The following is a 20016-nucleotide window of genomic DNA, read 5'->3' on the forward strand; positions in this document are numbered from 1 at the left end:
CAAAAGTGTCACTTTAGAACTTAGTAATGACAGCTTGGGCTGTTTCTAACAAGTTATTGGAGAAACAAGGATGTGTGTGTGTGAATGAGAGAGAGAGAGAGAGAGAGAGAGGGTGATTGAGCATGTGATTACCTGTGTATGTTGCAGTGATGAACATGCTGCAGCTGTTAGTTTAACTCTATTTCTCAACTGTACTGTGGTATTAATGCAGAGCTCCGATCGTAGAGTGGTGGAACCATACACACTATCGCAATTATCTTATGAGTATTTTACTCACGTTCAAGTGTTTTGTTGTCAGAAAGAGATCATGGAGGATGCAAGTTTCATTCTTGTATACAGTATTTCTTAGGGAACTCTTTATTTTGACACAGACACAGAAAGTGATCCCTCCTCCAGCATGTTAAATGTTTACATCTTCTCAAAACTTGGAAACCTGTATCATGTAGGCACTCTGAGCATGTTTGAGTAATCCGTCTGTTGCGACTCTTTGCAGTGATTGGCAGTAATGCTGAAGCTTTTAGTTTAACTCTATTTTTCAGCTGTAGTTTAGTAGTAATCTGAGTAATCATGAAGTGAGATACAATTCCAGAGGACTTCAAATGAAAATGTACACATCTGCACTGCTCTTACACATTATTTCAAAATGCCATGAACACAATTGGAGTGATTCTTTCAGTAATGCGTCCCATTGCTGATGGTGTGAGCAATCAGCACTCTTGGAACACCTATCGACCTCTCAGAATCGAGGACCGGAACTAACTGTTGTATAAAACACAATCAATTTTATTGTAGCATACCGTTTCCATTTGAATTAATCTCTTATGTATGCAGTTCTTTCAAATTTGTTAGTCTTTGAAGAATTTTATAATGGTTTTGCAAAGGTAAAAATATTGGAACGAAACAGAGCGCAACAGTCTGGTTTTGAGAGTAATTCCATTGGGGAATTGATTTGTAACGATAACTTAAATACCTATGAAGACAGGCCTAACGTGAGCACAGAGGTTGTTAATCAATAGTAAATGCTTCTGCTGAAGCCATCAGTCCACATTATTTCATCTCCGTTTAATTGCAGGATTTCTGGTGAAGAACTACATTACCTGTGAATCTGAAGGGAAACAATTCACCAATCAGAAATTTGCAGCTAACAAAGTGCACTAAAAGAACTCTGCAATGAAACACTGCGAATGACGAAAGAAGTCAGTCTCCCTATATTCTCAAACTTCTTATATATGTGCATATATCTGAATATTTTACAGAAAAATGTAAATATATTGTTCCTACACTTATCAACAACTTATAAACATTAACGTAAAGATGTTAAGTACACAGTTTTGTACCTTTTTTCCACAGTTTTTATTTATTTATTTATTTATTTGACATATTGCAAATACTTTTTTGCTTCAAATCAAAGTTTTTAATGTTGTGATTCACATCGGAGCAGGCTGATGCTGGTTCATGGCTAAAAACTCTTATAAAGTTACATATGAAATCTCTGAGGGGAAGTCATTTATGGGAAAAATACTTCCAAAACCAAGACAGCTCAAAAAGTGGGTGCACTCTATTATCTCACTTAGAGAACATTTTATTGGACAAAAAGTGTAAGATGAGTCATCAATATTTTTGCTTTCTTTTCTTGGAAGAGAAAGATTGTAAATTAAAAATCTGTATAACTGCTAAAAGTTAATTTTGTTAACTTTCTGAAGCTCTCTAGCATTTATATAATGGCAAAACTAACAGACATGGACTACAAATAAACAAAGCTAAAACAAAGTTTCTCTAAAAACATTTCAGACCAATTCAACCATTTTTATATTAATGTTATTTTTAATTTACACTGTTATTAATGTATTGGGTATTTATGCCTTTTTTTTTTTTTTTTTTGCTTGTTATTATTATTATACTGTCACATATTTAAAATTGTGGGAGAAGGCAAAGTAGACCAGTTCTAAAGTGAAGAACGAAAGCAATAGGAGAGGAGGCCCAGGAGAGAGGGGGTGAGAGGTTTTTACTTGCTCCAGTGCTCTCAGGGTCAGCTGTTTGCTGAATGACGCACATTGAGCCCCAGTTAATATTGTACAGGAGGCACTTGAGTCTGACTGAGAATTCCATTACAGGCCTTTCAGGCTGAGTTCACTAGTCAGCTGTGCACTCATTTTGCCTGCATCTCTCTCTCTTTCTCCCTTTCTCTCTCTTTGCCCTCAGATCAAAGCCTAGGTCATTTACCAACATTACAGAGAAGAGGCATAACAGAGATCAATAGAGTGACATACAGGAGTTCATTTCACACTGCAGTTTTAATAGGGTATCCTATACTTTGAGTCTAATTTTAGCAAGACGGGATGCTGAAAGTATTCTGAAGAATGCTATAAAGCTATAGTAAAAAAACTTCATACCAGTAAGGTGTGATTTTCACCACAAATTCCTCTAGGCCACCAGCTCTGGGCATTGTAGTTTTTAGCTAATCCTTGTAGTGTTTTAAGTAGGGTGACTTTTGTTTAGCTAAAATCAGTCTGTGCATACCGAAATTCGAAACACTGCCCCCAGTAGCCAAAGCGGCAAGTTTTATTGGGCATATGGGCACCTGTGAGCTCAATTTCCCAGTGAAATGTCCACGGAGGGTCACCAAAAGCGAGTTGAGAAACAAGTTGTTTTCAGCTTTACAGGCTGTAATACAGTGAAGAGCAATGCATATTTTATAAACTAAACCCCTAAACCGAAACCTAACCATCAGTGGAGTAAAAATTTAATGTTAGAGGGGAAAATGCAACCTCTGAATCACGCTCATCATTGATTATGCAAACACTATTACTTTCTGGTTTCAACATGGGATCCAAACCCGGGTCTCTAACGTTGCTGACATAATGCACATCTGGTCATGCCACAAGGGAAGGTAAACACACTAGATGCAAAAAATATCTGATGGGAGATGGCGCTTGTCTGTGAGTCTGCATAATGTGGACGATCCTAGGGAACTGGAACTCTCGGTGTGATCTTGTTAGCCAGTTACCTGAGCGGTAAATGACATGTGAATAATTACTTTGGAGCTGCAGGAAAATTATGTCAGGACAATGCTTATTGGCACAGTGTCAGACCATTCACTGTCGACTATCCTGAGCTGTGACATCGAAGGCAGTCGATAAAGAAGTCCATTCTACACTTTTAGGACCCTTCTGAGAGAAAAAAAATGTTCATTGGCAAAACATCAAGTATAACATAATGAAATATCTGTGATTTGTTGCTTGCAAAAACATTTATTTAGTCAAAAATATACTGCTACTTTTGAATGGTCGACAATAATGAAAGATGCTTTTTGGCAGCTGAATAGTAGTTACAGCATCTACCAGCAGGGGCTAACCTTAGTGTACTTTTAGGAATTATGTTGTTTGTAAATGAGAAAATAGAGGCAAGTCTTTTCTTTTAACTTGATGTAAGTGCTTCAGTGCTTGGAAATTTTATTATCTTTGATCATTCTTGTCTGGTTCATTAAGAAATTTAAGTCAAATTCTTAAAGGTGAAGTGTGTAATTCAATTCTGCGCTGATAGCATCACTAAACATCATTGTAAACATAATAAGTGTTTCCACACAGGTTTCCCTGCCAATATTTTCGTATAGTGACCACTAAACTGCGTAACTGACCATTATCCCAGGCAACCAATTTCATTCACTGTTTTGCTAGTTTTATATCTCTCGTCTCACTCTGTGGTTATCTTTCTTCTTTGATATGGTACTTGTCTTGACTTTGACATAAGAAAACATTTTCAACTAAAATCAACATTTCATGTATATTTATTTATTTGGTAAGAAGAAGGTTAATACACAGAATCATATACAGTCAGATGGTCATTGTCACAAAATGAATCCCTTCAGGGTGATCCGTGACCTGCAAACCCTGTCTGGGTTTATTTTGCAATAATCCTTTATTTAAATATCCTTTATTTGTTCCTCATATCATCCTACTTTTTTAAATATCTTGATCACTTACTATCCTTGAACACACATATATACACTTTCTTATCTCTGCTTACTCTTACTTAGCTGCACAACTGAGAGCAGATAATAATTAAACAAATTTTGAACTGACTTTGAAGTGGTTTCTCTGAGGTTCTGTGCTGTCCCGTCGAGAGCTGCTAGCTGTTTGTCTCACAGAGTTGCACTGCATGACCTCAGATTCAGATTCAACACATTTCTCACTCCTGCTTATCTCAGCTTACAGTCTTGGCCACTGCATGTCCCAGAGGGGAGCGGGAGTGCTGCGTGGTCCTAAAATACCTCTGACTTACCATACACACCACTATTGCACTCTATAACCCGTCTAATATCATTATATCCGTATGCTTGCCTCATTAAAGATGGCAAACTTTAACTTGATACTTGTTATAAGCTATTGAACTTCACTAGCGGTATCAGCAGTAAACACACATTCTTTCTCACAGAACAGGCTTATTTATTTATCAATACATTGTTAAAAGTCAGCCTTTCTCTTTCATTTGCAGTTTGGTATAACAGCACTGGAAAGTTGTTTGTATCACTTTGCTTGTCTGTGTTCGCAGCGTTCTATAGACTACATGAGAATGTGAGCTGTGTGGAGTGGAATTGGAGTGGTGGAAGTGGCACGTGTGTTCGCACTACAAAATGCAAGTTCTCGCACAAACTGTGACAAACTTTTCTTGTGCACTCACGAAGGTGTAGCAGATATCAAGATTTCATTTTGGGTTGTTTCTCACCAAAACTTATCATATACTTTCAGAAGACTTGAAATATGCCACATGGATTACTTTTTTAAGTGCGTTTTTAAGCTTTAAAGTGTCACTATCAACTTCCATTGTAATGAAAAGACAAAGCGATTAATTAAATATTTAAAGAAAGTCATACAGGTTTGGAACAACATGAGAGTAAATTACAGTATGACTGAATTTTCATTTTTGGGTGAACTATCCCTTTAAATATCACATCAGATTTAGTGTTAAGACTAAGGGTGACTAAAATGTTGGTATATTAAATTTAAAACACATTTGTGTAAAATAAACTCATGTGCAATGGATGTTAATGAAGGACAGAGAGAACTGATGTCACTTTCTGATTGTTTAATGTTTGTTTTGCAGGCCCACATCATGAGATCAGTCAATCTATGATTTCAGAGTATACATTATTTACACACTCTCTCACATATAAACAAAGATATTTAAAGGCATATGTGTGTGACAGAAGTTCTGACACTTTGCCAGCAGGCGTTTGAGCTCATAGGTTTGAACAGGGCACCCAGTCAGAATGATTGGCATGGACCACTGGCTTTGGATCTGAATATATGAGCACGTAATTCTCAGCACAGATCAATCCACCCGCTGTTTTACAGCTGGAGTGATGAGCGTACACGCAGAGGAATGTGTTTACATGTGTTTTATCTTCCACTCAAACTGTAATCCTTCCGCAGAAACATTAAATTATATATTATGCACAGTAATTGTTATGTTTCTATTGGTTATCCTAGCTATTTACACTTTACAAATAAGGCCACATCCACACTAATACATTTTCGTTTGAAAACACATCTTTTTCTCTACATTTTGGCCTTCCGTCCACACTGAGACAGCGTTTTTGTCCAGTGAAAATAGAGCTTTTCAAAAATGCTCTCCCAAGTGGATAAATTTGAGAATGGCATCTACGTGTTGTAGTGTGGACAGGGAAAACTTTACAAATTTACAACAAATACATCATCATTTTCAGATATCTCTGTTTTGTGATCTATTCAGTCATGTGATCTATTCAACCTGAAACAATCAAGATGGCTGCTAATATTGTAGCGGCGTTGTTGTGCCTGTTATTCACTTTCATAGCATGTTAAAGGTAAATGTTACTTTGTACAACCTTCACATTGCATTCCTTCAAAGGCGACGGGAAGTTTACTCGGAATTGCTGTCCGATGATGGAACAAGAGGACAGTTGTGTTACAGACCATACATGGAATGGCGATTTTTTGCATGAGCAGTAAGAGGATTTAAGCGTTTTCATACGTTTCAGTATGGATGAGCAACTTTTGGAAAATGGTTGAAAATGGCAGTGTGGACAGAGAGCGTTTCGAAAAACAAAACGCTGTTTTCAAATGTCTCCAGATTAATGTCCTTTTATTAATATTATTTTATTTTTGTTTGTTTGTTTGTTTGTTATTTATTGTTGTTGTTATTTTCCTTTACACTATAGTAAAGAGAGTACATGAGTGATTCTTTAATTTGGTGAACTTTTCTTTCCACCAGGATAAATAAATCCCCACAATCGTTCTAGTTTTAAAGGATAGGTTGAAATTGCTTTAATTTTTCTTTCTTGAATAACACTTTACAGTAAGGTTGTATTCATTATTTGTTAACTTCTGTACAGTAGTGCACATTAACTAACAACAAAAAAAACAATACCTTTGCAACACATTAATCTTGTACATTTTTGTTAAATTAAAAGTATATGTTAACATTAGTCAATGCATTATGAACTAACAAGAAACAAATGTATTTTTATAAATTAACATAAACCAAGATTAATAAATTCTGTTAAAAATATATATATATATATATTGTTCATTGTTAGTTCATGATTCCTAATGCATTTATTAATGTTAACATATAGAACCTTATTGTAAAGTGTTACAGATTCTTTAATTATTTTTGTTACAGTTTGTTATAATGTTCCATTACATTTTACATTTATCAAAATGTAACTATTTGGGCTTGTCCTCCACCCAGACAGTTCCCTTTTTTTTTTAAGTGTTACAATCAAGGAATTTCTACATCTACTTTTCCTAAGAATTTCAAAATCATATTTTAATTCCATTGATATGAATTCATAATTCATTTATATTTATCAGTTATGAGTAAGTCAGAAATGTAATTAATTTTAAGATATTTTCATTATGATCTGAGAGTTGCTTTATTAGGAGTCATTACCAAACCAATCAGTATTTGAGGGAAACTATTTTATGTTTTAAATGAAAACATTTCAAAACTAGGTGAAAATTCATGCAAGGAAGAAAAACACACAGTAATTTCAAGAGGTGAATTTTTATTCAAATAAATAGCCACATAAATAAAACTTTATCTCTCAGGTTTTTTCACACAACCATGTACAATCACTCTCACTTTGTGAGCACACATACAGTAAGCAAGCAAACCAGGGAAATATAACAAAAATTAAAAAAGAAACAAACAGGAAAGAATCTTTACAGTTCTGCATCAAAACATAGTGTTTCAAAAATAACCTCAATATAACTATAGACTTATTTAAACCAGCAGTGGAAACAAACACTATTTTTAAAACAAGCAATTGTTATCATAAAGTGCATTATTGTCAACACAAATGAATGTATAAAATGGGGTGTTCAATCTAACAAAAGCATATGATTCACAACTCTGGTACTTTCTGATGTCCTAAAATCAAACCTAAAAAAAAACTTTCACCACTATTGGATTTGTTCAGAAAAAGGCACAAGTGTTGGTGGTGAGGAGAAAACAGAGGAAAAGGAAGGGTGTTAACACTGTAACATTTGCTTCAATAGCTTTACCTTCAATTCATCTTTCTCTGCACTTGTTTCAAATACTGTCATTTAATGTCCCAATTTGGAAACAACACAGTACAGTGTTTTTCTAAACTACAAGAAACCATTGCACAAATATGTTGAATTCACAAGACATGCAATAGGATATTTTAGGCCTATAAAAATGGTGCTTCAATCCAATGCTGGAGTTTCAATAATGGTAACACACTATTATTTCATTTAAACAGCACACAAACCCAGAGACACTTCTGAAATCTACTTCTAGCACCTAGATATCTATTATGCAAAGAGATATCTATATTTTCTTTTTAAACTAAAGATATAAAACTCTATTGCTACAAGACTCTATGTTGTAAGCTATGTGTGTATGCGTCTGTGTGTGCATTTTAATCAAGGAAAAACTACAAGGACCGTTGCTCTCTACAAACATTGCTTTTCAATATTTGTCAGATAGACGAGGCAGCTACTGTATCTGTAAGACATTAAGACTGATTTTGAAAGCGCTACACTTCATTAAAAACTGAGAAATGTTCTGTAGAAAAAGCAGAAATGTTTCTCTTGATCTTCAATAAGCTCTCTCTCTCTCTCTATCTCTCTTTGGCTTTCCAAGTCATTTTTCTAGTTCAGCCATTTTACAAAGCCTGCCAGGATGCAAGGCAACCTGTGTCAGATAGACTGCAAATGAGCTGTACATAATGGCCAGGCTCTTATTTCCTATGCTCATGCAGAATACATAATTAAAATAATATTGTACATACAATAAAAAAAGAAAAAAAAGAAAGAAAAAAAGAACAGAATAGAATAACATGATCAAGCATGAAGTACCTTTTGCTTTCCTACAACAGCTTCCTTTCCTGGTTTTACATTTGAATGTGAAATATTGCAGTATTCTCATATTCTTTGTTCACTGAAATAAAATAAAAAAAGATTTAAAAAGCAAATGTACACCATTAATGAAGGTCAAAGGGCACAAGACATTGTAATGGCCCTAATGTCTTCACACAGTCTATGTTCTGGTACAATTTTGAGGTGAATGATCATTTATCGAAGAGGTAATAGTGAGCTAATAGAAAAGGAGTTTTCTAAATTAGGCCCGACAATGTCTTCTAATTTCCTTAACTGCCAAAAATGATTGGTATGTGCACTTCTGTATGATGCTGTATGATTCTAATTGACTAGTGTCTTTGTCTGGACCTGGCAAAACATTAAGCAGCATTAAAAGTCATCGCCACAGACCGTGAAAGTATATGAAGACAACCTCACCTGGTTTAGTGAACATCTCTGCAGTACCTCTTGTGCTTATACCTAGCTTACTCTTATTTGTCTGTATTTTCCCCTCCTAGTAAGGCCCCTCTGATGGCCTCATCATTGTACACAAAGCATTGGCTGCATAGTTTTGCTTCTATGCGCAATGCATTTTCATATCGCATATGATAAAATGACAGTATTTTTTTCCCCTTGGTTTTGGAAGTTTAGGATAAGTCAGATACTGCATTTTGTTTCAAGAACTTTTAGGAAACAAATCAAAAAGTGCAACAAAAAAAAAAAAAAAAAAAAAAAAAAACATGCAAACAGCAATCAACTTTGGTCTTCTCTGGAGAGAAACAAACAAACTGACAAAGAAAAGAAAAAAAGCTCAAGCCCTGAAAGGAAATCCTTGGAAAAAAAAATAAAAAATGTACGGAAGACATAAATATCCTATGTTCGTACTTGTACAGAGGAAAAACATGCTTCAATGTCTTTGACATAATCATTTGAGATTATGGAGGCCAGTATAACACGTTGTACAAACTGAAGTGAGTGAACTCACTCACAAATTGATGAAAACTCTCTTAAGTGCCTTGTTCAGTGGCCTGTTCTTATTGCTGTGTAGACAGGAGCACCTGGCTAGGGTCATGGGTTCAAATGAAGAGTTTGGTTATTGCTTCTTCTGGTACTCTCTGGTCGTTCCAACACATATCGACAAAAACGTGGAATTGCACGTTGTTTCAGAGAGTAAAATCGGCATCTCTTCATTGTATCAGAAAACTATTGAGTGCATCATCAAAATGGGATGCTTTCTGGTTCTGGTGCCCATAAAGTGTTCTCTGCTCATCATCATTGTCCATTGGCTCATTCTGGACCTTTCATTCAAGAGTGGTGGAGGCAGTCAGCACCACTCTAAAATTGATCAAGCTTCTATGAGTCTCCTCATTGTCTATGCTTTCTTTACTTGACCATCACACAGCTGCTGAGCTGCTGCTTCTGACCTGCACAGGCCAGCTCCTGGACATCTGGCTCCTCAGTACTGGTGCTCAGGCTCCAACCACCCTGGTGGGCCAGGAGGGAGAAAGGCCCCTGTGGCTGGATGGTGGGCTGGATCTGCAGGTGCTGCTGAGGGTGTAGGTGTGGACGTTGGCTGATGTGCAGACGAGCCTCCAGGAGATGGGCAGTGGATGCAATGGGCGAGAGGGAGGAACTGGAGGAGTCGAGAGATGGCTGCTGCCACAGGTTGTGCTGGAGAGGGATGGAGGTCTGCTGGCATGGAGGGAGGATCGGCTGGGTGGGGGGGTTGGAGAAGAGGGCAGCGGGGGCGAAGAGATTGTTCGAAGGTGAAGATGAGGGGTTGCACTGGGAGAGGAAGAGTACAGGCTGTTGGGGTGTAGACTGGACTTGGGGTTGAGGTTGGTGCTGAATTTGTAGCATTCTGTAGAATGATGGAAGAATAATGGTTTTAGACATATTCAACAAATATACAATAGCATCAAATCAAAACCACTCTATTATATCTATTAATCATGCATTGAAGACTATGCCAATAATTTATGTTTTATTTTACATTTGATGTTCTTCTTTGTTCTTTATTTTTTTTATTGATAGTTTACTTGAATAAAAAAAGAGGTTTACTCTTTTTTACCAATGAATTTCTATGACTTTTCCAGTCATTTTCAGTTACTGTATAAGGATTTTTTAAAAATATTTTAAGATTGCACTCCAAAAGAACAATATCTAGCTGGAATATTTTAGAGCTGAGCATAACCAGAAAAAATTATAAAATAATAATAATTCTAGGAATACCATGACTTTTTAAAATGTTCTTAATTTAACCTGACATTTCAGGCCTAGAAATCACAATTTAAAAATTTGCTGATATTTCCCAATTTTCTGGAAAAATTGAGAAATAATTGATGGCTCCTTCCCATTGTTTTAATTAATGTATTAATATTTATATCAATATTTAATTCATTAAATAAAGGAGTGTATTCAATGCATATAAAATGTTTTCTGTAGAATTGAAATTGGTATTGTAAAATTTGACCTGCATTGGTATCGACTACTAACTAAGATGTTTGATATCATGACAACCCTAGTACTCATGTTAGGAGTAATTTGTGGGTTCTTCTCACCTCTGCTGGTGTAGAACTTCCTCCAACGTGCTTCTACGTTCTCGGGGGCCACTGGAGCTTTGGTGGCTTGAGGAAGGGCACATGGTTGGCCCGAGTGACCCCCGGCTGCCCCTGGAGCATGAGGTCGGTGGGCACACCTGCCGTGCCAGACCTCTGATTTTGTTCAACCCCAGCAGACCTTTCGCACGCGTGTTCTTCCTCAGCTGCTGTCTGAACGCCTTCAGTCCTGCAGATATCAGATATCATTGGCCAGTTAGAAACCACTTAACTGAGTTGTTCAATTTTTCGATAACATTTTATTCACAATATTGTTAATAAGAATGTTATCAATGTTGTCAATACAAACAGACCCTGTGTAAGGGAGGTGTCTGAAGCCCTGCGGCCCTCTTGGAAGCTGGCTGCCAGCATGCTGCCTTGGTTCTGCAAGAGCAGGTTGGAGGAGAGTGCAAGGGTTGTCCCAGTAGGAGCCAAGGCCCCTGGGCCAGTCCCAGAAATGAACAATGCTGAAAGGTCTCCAACAGCAGTGGAGAGAGCTGGGTTTGGGTTTGAGGAGGACTTTAGACAGCTGTCAGAGGAAGCACCATCTGATGGGCTAACCACTATACCTGAGAGAGGACATAAATAATTAAAAATCGAGGAGATCCTTGCATTTAATGACAGAAGGGAATGTATTCCACTTTATGTATAAACATATGTAGACACTAGAACACAATGATGCTGGAATTAATGCCATTTCATACTTACAGGGTGGATTGCACTTCTGGAATCGGGCGGAGACCTCTGCGAGCGTATGTCTGCGGGATGTGGTGCTGGGCAGATGGGGGGGCTGGACCTGCAGCATCCCCTCTTCCTCCTCAAGGTCATGAGGTCGCACCTCCTCACTGATGGTGGTCTCAAGCAGGCTGTTAGGGGAGATGGATCGGTTCCACAGGAGCCCGCTCAGACTGGCCTCCACTGGACACACCACACGCTGAGGAAGGGAGGGAGGCATTCACATTAGCCACTGCCTGTCTCTAATGGAGGAGGGGGAATGGGGGTACACTGCATATCTGCAATATGAAACAGGACAGGGATTCTATTTACTGAACAACTACGTAGAGAGGGGTCTATATAAGCATTTAGCAAACACGCTTGAATAGTGGAATTAATGCAGGACAATGGCAGCAAATTACAGAAAGTTAAACTTTTTATAGTTTTTTTCGTCATTTGGGATGTGACATTGCGTATTGTGACATCACATACATTGCGCACCCAGTACACAAAAAAACTGGTAACCTCAGTAATTGTTACCTCAGGATTCTATTTCTACTTACGTTGGTGTAACCTAATTTGTCAGGTAAACAGGACGCTCTTAGTGATAGTGAAGCGAAAGTGCCATAGAAATGACAAAAGGTTGCTTCAGTAAATGTGCTTTTCATGTCGAATTTGCTTCCAAAACACTATCGGTTAGGTTTAGGTGTTGGTTTGGGGTAAGGATGTCTATTTTGTTCACCTCTCAATTATCTTTTAGGATACTATTGGTTAGATTTAGGTTAAAGTTTTAGGTTAGGGTTTTACTCATTAAAACATTTATATAATATTCACCTTAAAAATGACAACATAATTTCACTCGCTTTTGGCACCCCCTCTGGACATTTTGCTTGGAAATCACAGCCAAACATATAATGAAGCATGTAGTTTTGGTTTGCAAAAATGTTGCTATAATCATGTAAATTTCATGAGATCAGGCTGCATTTTTCCATCATCTCTTTCCACCATGACAGCTACTCTCAGTTGTTGTAGAAGAAAATCTCTAGGAATCATGCTGACACTAAAGTCATTACAATGGCAACTGAACTATATGTACCAAATATTGAGTACACTTTGTAAACAAACAGATCTGATTTCATTACTTGCAAAATGACAGTGTGGATAGTCAGCCCTAAAGATCTGACTTGAGAAACAAATCAGAATTGGGTGCAGTGTGATTAAAGCCAGTTAATTTAATACTAACCTGAAACAGTGCTCCTTGTTCACATTCCATCTCTGAATGGACAGGAGTGTTCACCTTATTGGCGACAGGGAAGCCAGAGCTTCTGAAGCAGTCAGATGACTCCATGATCACCTTGAAAAAGAGGACAGAGGAAGAGCTGAGTTAGCACAGAGGGAGATTGCATCTCAAAAATGAGACAAAGGTGGAACAGGCACAGTCTTACACTTACCTCTGGCGTGGAGGAATCGGACGCCTTCCTGGATCTCTGATTCCAGGCCCCACACTGGAGGCTCAGCTGCTGGCTGCGGTGCTCCTTCACTCTTTCCAGCAGCAGATAATAGATAGCTGAGAAGTGGTTGTAGCTGCTGTTCTGGAGAGACTTCAGGAAGGAATTGAAAAGGTGTATTAGAGAGAGTACTGATACACAGGCAGTCTGTGTCAAGAGTTATCGTCTTAAGGGGTTTTAGTGAAGCTAAAGTCAACACAGCATGGCAGATTTAAAAACAGATGCTACTGAATTTATCCTTTCACTGCCAACAGTAGAGCATATTTAAAGCTAACTGAGAAAATATGTTTGACCTCCACAACATGACTCTATCTTGACTAAGCCCCTAGCATGCAGTCAATCTGCCTGTGATTTATTCCTTGTCTGTCGTTAATTCCGCCACCTCCCTCTCTAATTGTACCTCCCCTTTTCTCACCTCCACGGTCCTCTGCCTGTCAATGCCCAGGGTCTGCATGATGCCTAAAACAGGCTCACTGTAGTCTCCCAGGTTGGAGTTGTAATCGGTAAGGGACAGGGAGAGGGTCTGCTGGGGCGCGCTGGGGTCCGCTAACATCCAACGGTGCTGCTTAATCTGTGCCACGCTGATTCGCTTGGCTGGATCCACCACCAGCATCTTGCGAATCAGATTTTCACAGTCTGGACAAAGAGACAAGGAGCTATTGGTTAAAAAAGGGTTTTTTAGTATGACTCACGATGGCAGTGTACATGAAGAGAGGGACCGTTGAGCTGTACCTTGTGACATGAAGAATGGTATTCTGAATCGGCCCTCCGTCACTCTCTGTCTCAGGGAAGGAAGACTGTCCCCATCAAAGGGCAGGGACCCACAGACCAGCACATAAAGAACCACACCAAGACTCTGTGAAAGAAACAAATGTGTAGCACGTATTAAACTACAGTCTTTAACTGCTGTAAACAGTCCGATATTTTTCCACATTTACTTATGACATAACCGACTGTGTTTGCCAAGATGGACGCTTTGACCAAGAAGTCGCATTAAAAGCAGCCACTAATTTTGACATCCCTAGTAACATGTAAAGTGAGAATCCGACAAGATTTTGAGAACCTACCCAAATGTCTAACTGTGGCCCTTCATATTCCTTCCCCTCAAAGACCTCTGGAGCAGCATATGGCGGGCTCCCACACCACGTGGAGAGAGCCTCCCCAACATTATAGAAGTTTCCAAATCCAAAGTCTAGAAGGGATGTACAAAAAAAATGAGTTCTTTGTTGATCAAATGTCTGATTTTAAGTACTGCTTCCTCACAACATTGTATGGTGTTATGTAAAAGGCTATAAGAAATGATTTGTTTCAGTACAGAGAAGACGTCTGTATAATTTCCCTGACACAAAACAGACTGGTCTGATTACATAATTGGACATCATTACTTTATTACTGATCCTAACAGTGAAATAGCAATTACTTTTCATAGTTTGGCACTGGGGAAGTATTGAACTAAGAGAAATGTATGTGCACAGCAATGTGAAAGCCTCGTTTCTCTGCTCACCTGCCAGTTTGATGTTCATATTGGCATCAAGCAGCAGGTTTTCAGTTTTGAGGTCTCTGTGGACAATATGATGCCTGTGGCAGTAGTCCACTGCCGTCAGTATCTGCCAAAACTTCTTACGAGCCTCGCTTTCACTCATCCGTCCATTAGATGTCAGATAGTCTGTAAAAAAGAGGATGGTTTAGGAGGGGAGGAGGCACTTCAATAAAAACACCATATAAAGACAGAACCAAGTCTACGGTCTGTCTGGTGAGAGAGCCAAATGTGAGACAGGTGAAGAGACAGATATGTTATAGCATTTAAATCCACAGGTGATGAGGACAAGCAGAGGTACAGCCGCTTATCCCTTTCACACAGTTACATAAAGCTTAAAATCCCACACCTGTTCTCTCTTTGTGCTCATTCAGTGAGTCAATGCTGTGACGGCATTGTTGATCTAAATAATTCTCTCCTCATCAGACCTCATTATACATGGCAGCTGGACAAGAGGTTTTGAGGGAGCCACAGATGGCGAAAACAATAGACAAAATGTTTGGTCCCACTTACCAAACATCTCTCCGTTTTTTGCATACTCTGTCACAATGTACAGCATGTCTTTGGTCTCCATGACCTGTAAAGACAAAAACAGGGACATCAGAGAATTATCCAAAAATCCTTCATAATTTCTATGAACACTAGCATTAAAATGATTTTTGAACAGTAGTGGGATTCAAGCCACTTAGTATGCAGTAACTGGGTAGTTGAAATTTTATACAGCATTTTGCTCATTATTATGCAAAATATGACCTCATATTACTGGAGAGACTACATGATGTAAATTATACTCTTTCCCATATATATATATATATATATTAATTTTAACCCAAATTCTTGATATTGCTTAAAAAAACAAATATACCGTTATTTGCGTCAACTACCCGATTTCCTACACGATTTTTACACGCCGAATTTCCTCTTTTTGTGAACTTTTCCCATAATGCTTGTTCATCCTTGACAGGTGACTTTGCAAATATATGCACCACTGCATAAGAGAGCAGACAAGTATTTCCTGAATGCCCTTTATTTTTAGGTTAACATAAGCACACACGTCTTTCTCCTGTCTGTTCCATCACTATCTGCCACTGAACCAGCACTGTCACCTAATGACAGCTGAAACATTATCTTTAACAACTCCTTTTGAACTATAAAACAAAAATAAGGCCCAGCCTGAGCACAAAAGTATGCAGTGATACAAAAGGAATTGCGGTTCGACAATTAATAGTGTAAAAACAGTGAAAGGGAGAGGATGTAAGACGTCCTCACCCTTTACGGAATGTCCTGAAACTTATCGGGTGAGGCCTGGCTACCACAGCGGGAGTGGAGTGAATGAAAGAATTTATAGTTTTGAAGAGAAGTGTGTCTAAGAGAAAGATCTGCATGTAAAGTGGATGAAAAACTTAAGGGGCAATAAAAGCACTGTTTGCACAAGAAGCAAGAGAACGGAAACCGTTCATCATGAGGGGTCATTGGTCACTAGTTCCACATTTTTCATCTCAAGTGCTTCTCCTCAGCCCCCATTGACTTAGTTATGAAATGAGAGGACAGAGCTCTGGAGCACAAAGTTTTAGTCTGATGTAAGAAAACAGGGTTCGAAGGCACTTTTTTAAGCAGTAAAAATCTCATACAACATAGTTTAATGTCAAAAGCAGAATGAGAAGTACAATTAAGGTAATCTGACACCAACTAGAAATCAAGGGCGCTTTCTTAAAGCTTTTAAAACTCAAAGGGTGGACTGACACTACAGTCATCAGGTCGGATGACATCATGCTATTTTATATTAATATGAAAGGGCTCCTACACCCTTTAATTAGTGAATTTTCCAGTCAGCCCTGATTATCCCGTTTTAAATTTTACATGTATGTTTTTTGCAGACGCTTTTATCCAAAGCAAGGTATTCAAGGTCAAATTCAAGGTATATATTTTATCAGTTTGTGTGTTCCCTTGATTTGAGAATTGAACCCATGATCTTCATGTCGCTAGCGCCATGCTATACCAGTTGAGTTACAGAACCCAGTGTATATATATATGTGCTATAAAAATTTCCATGACTTTCCATGATTTTTTAAGGCTGTATTGGGAACCCTTGAGAGCCTATGCTGATTTACCAGTACAGTACATCCAGCTCATATCAAAATACAAATGCTGCTGTGTGCTCAATTCCCTAAACTTCATTATGAGATATAAGAGGGGCCAACTCCAAAGCAGTGAGGTGTGATCTTATTTCCAGAAACCAGATTTTGGTTTCTGGGCACATTTTCCCAACCTCAGTTCTCCAGTATAATCCACAAAAATGGTAATCCGCAACTGAACAAAACAAACTGAAATGGTACAGGCTATGAGAGAAAGAATGTGCTGATGTATTAGCACCCTGCATTTGCCTGCCACTATTTGCATGTGTGCGTGTGTGTTCCAAGCTATGGTGTCAAAACAAGTCCAGTAATCTAATCAGATTGTATTTCTTAGACAGCTAGCTTCACGTGATTGCAGACACATTGCGCTTCACTTTCACTTGTGCTAATAAAGCCAAAAATGTATGTCCAACACACTCTCTCCCTCTCTGTGCCTCTCATTCCCAGACACATTCACACATTTAGACAACAGTGCAAAACAGACAGAATCAAAAATAGTCTAAAAAGACATTAACAAATAAAATAAAAATAAAAATACAGAAATAAAATAAAAACCTTAATTCCTTTTTTTTTAAGGAATTATTTTTCTGAATTTTTACTTAATCTTTTATTTATATATTTACTTCAAAATGATACAGAGATTTCATCAGGACAGTCTTGTAAAATCTACAAATCATACAATAAAATGTAACTTACCTGATAGAGCTTTATGATGTGAGGGTGATTGAGCAGCTTCATAATCTGGACCTCTCTGTAGATCTTCTCCAGGTTGGCTGAGTTCAGTCTTGTCTTATCAATTATTTTAATTGCAACCTGCATAATAATGCAATAAAACTCACTTTGTTTTATGCATAATATTTTGTAATGCACATATATATTTATATTTAGTATTATTAGCCTATAACCATTTAAATAAAAATGTAATCATGTAATGGTGCAGGAGGCATTATTACCTGTGTTTTCGTTACTTTGTGTCTGGCCAGTTTCACCACAGCAAAGTTTCCCTTGCCGAGCGTTCTGATGATCTCATAGAAGCCGACCTGCAGAGGTCTGGCCTGGGTAGGACTGGACTGAGAGCACGTTCTGCTATCTGTCATAATCACCATGATGCCGGATCTGAGCAGCGAGGTGTTGAAGAATAACTTTTATTTACTATGACGTGTCTGCAATAAAGCAGAAATAATACAAGGTTACAAATGCGCACTAATATAAATGAAAAGGAGTGGCATATTTCCACCATCATCAAATTTCTATGTATTAAAATTATCTTGTTTATTATTCGTTATTAGTAACACCATTATTACTATTATCATCAACGTTTTTATTCATGAAATTAAATTACAATAATCACCCCCAAAAAATAAATAAATAAATAAATAATGAAACAAAATCTATGATCGCTGCGAAATACATTTTAAACATTTTATTTTGAAATGTAGGCTACTCATATAATAATAATAATAATAATAATAATAATAATAATAATAATAATAATCAGCTTCTTTAAAAGCAAATGAATTTCATATAGTCATTTGTGCTTGATCAAACTCTGAACTCTTATTCTTTACACTAAACTAAACTTTAAACTAAACACACATACAGTAAGTAAAACAAACATCCGTAAATGTCCTTGACATTTTGTAAAGCAAAAACTCTCACGTGAATTTCATACATTTCATCTGATCATATAACAAAACCGAAAGTGCTCTTACCTTAACACACGAACAAATTCCACCTCCTTCCACAGTAGGAATGTTTTTTAAATTTGCATTTACAAGTCATTCCTTATGCAAACCGTGTGGGAAAATATTTGTTTTATTTCATTCAAAATAATTAGCATCTATATTAATAATATTTTCTATGTACAACGATACACACTTTTACGGAGCGAGCAGTAAAAGAAGCGCTACTATGTACACGGTGCCGCTCGCGCCCAGCTGAGCTCGCGCTCTAGCAAACAGCTCTGCACTGGCATGCAGACAAACGCTACGGGCTCAGTCGTGTGATGAGGGAACTCCGCCTCTCCCCCCATCACAAACTGATCCCCGCCTTATTGACGTCACATTAGCGTCAGAGTTCGGAGCTGGGCGCGAGGCCGGGCGAGCGCACAAGGCTGAAGTTGCCGAGCAACTGTGCGGGCTCGGCGTATGGTGACGCCAGTGCTGATGGAGAGGTTGCTCGGAGATGAAGACGATGACGCCAGTGCCAGAGATGTGTCGCCGCTCTCAAGCTGTTAGTATTATGAGTGGAGAGAGAGGCTTGGAGTCTGCTCCACCTGCTGGAAGGCATGCATGCACACTCGACTCACTCCCTCTGTCGAAACTTTCAGCTGGCGTGTTGTTGTTGTTGTTGTATGTGAGAAATACGCGTGCATATTGCAGACAGGGAATGAGTTATGAAGAGCTTTTTTAGAGCAGTGAGGGGTGCAGCTAACTAGATTCCCAGTATTCCGCAGACTCATTACTCCTAAATTGCCAAAAATGTTGTCTTCTTCAAATTAAGTTGTCTTTGCATCGGACATTCCAGGAATCCCTCAACTGAACTCTCACTGATCATGTGAGCTAATTGTTTTCACGTTTAGTTTTCTGTTTTGTTTATTAAAAATAAATATGTAGCCTTAATTTACGTTGGTTTAATTTATTATTTTCCATGTGTTATCTATATAGCCTGTGTGTAATTACATATAGGTAATGTAAACTATCAAGCTCCTGTTCAAATGTAGATTTAGTAAGATGCTAAATTATCCGAATATTTATTGTCATTGAGCAAGTACTACAAGTTGTAAAGAATATGCATCTAATTGTAAATAATGTATGCATTCTAAGGGGGGAAGAGAGCTATGTGTTTTAGGGTTAATTGTTATATTTTCTCAAATATACATTGGCATTTGCATTTCTTTATCTTACAGATCTGACATGTGCACTTAAATATGTGATTTTGCTTGTTAACCCCTCCCACTGGACTCACACAAATCTAATTCACACACACACACACACACACACACACACACACAAAGATTTATGCCTGTGGCAACCTCACAAAGAAATAGCGCCATTTGAAATGGGAGATGCAGATAAAGGTCTGCTGGTAACTGGTGAATCAACTCTGAAACAGATGCAGAAAGCTGATATGGTGGCTGCAATACATCACATAGTTGAC

At 38.0% G+C, this 20016-nt stretch overlaps 1 protein-coding gene across 2 annotated transcripts; it reads right to left on the reverse strand.

Annotated features, from left to right (window-relative positions):
• Positions 1–7037: 7037 nt before the first annotated feature.
• On the reverse strand, positions 7038–18838 carry LOC127447076 (serine/threonine-protein kinase SIK2-like). Of its 2 annotated transcripts, none has more exons than XM_051708590.1 (14): positions 18570–18838; positions 17811–17973; positions 17554–17670; positions 15236–15299; positions 14690–14851; positions 14253–14377; positions 13918–14041; positions 13601–13821; positions 13129–13278; positions 12921–13031; positions 11672–11897; positions 11278–11532; positions 10928–11153; positions 7038–10227 (listed from the first exon to the last, which is right to left on the reverse strand). In XM_051708590.1, exons 2-14 carry the CDS (start codon positions 17961–17963, stop codon positions 9750–9752), a joined length of 2412 nt encoding a protein of 803 aa, XP_051564550.1. In that variant the 5' UTR covers positions 17964–17973; positions 18570–18838; the 3' UTR covers positions 7038–9749. The 2 variants fall into 2 exon arrangements, with proteins under 2 accessions (XP_051564550.1, XP_051564549.1); XM_051708589.1 differs by having other exon boundaries at positions 17811–18020.
• Positions 18839–20016: the final 1178 nt, after the last annotated feature.

This window comes from Myxocyprinus asiaticus, chromosome 10, assembly GCF_019703515.2.
Source record: "Myxocyprinus asiaticus isolate MX2 ecotype Aquarium Trade chromosome 10, UBuf_Myxa_2, whole genome shotgun sequence".
Lineage (NCBI taxonomy): Eukaryota > Metazoa > Chordata > Actinopteri > Cypriniformes > Catostomidae > Myxocyprinus > Myxocyprinus asiaticus.

Excerpts from the sequence above, each read along its gene's own strand:
- LOC127447076 (XM_051708590.1), bottom strand. The coding sequence starts at position 17,963 with ATGGTGATTATGACAGATAGCAGAACGTGCTCTCAGTCCAGTCCTACC. Across the intron at positions 13,279-13,600 it reads ACAGGCAGAGGACCGTGGAG|TCTCTCCAGAACAGCAGCTA; the intron begins GTGAGAAAAGGG and ends TCCTTCCTGAAG. Across the intron at positions 11,533-11,671 it reads CCAGAAGTGCAATCCACCCT|GTATAGTGGTTAGCCCATCA; the intron begins GTAAGTATGAAA and ends GTCCTCTCTCAG.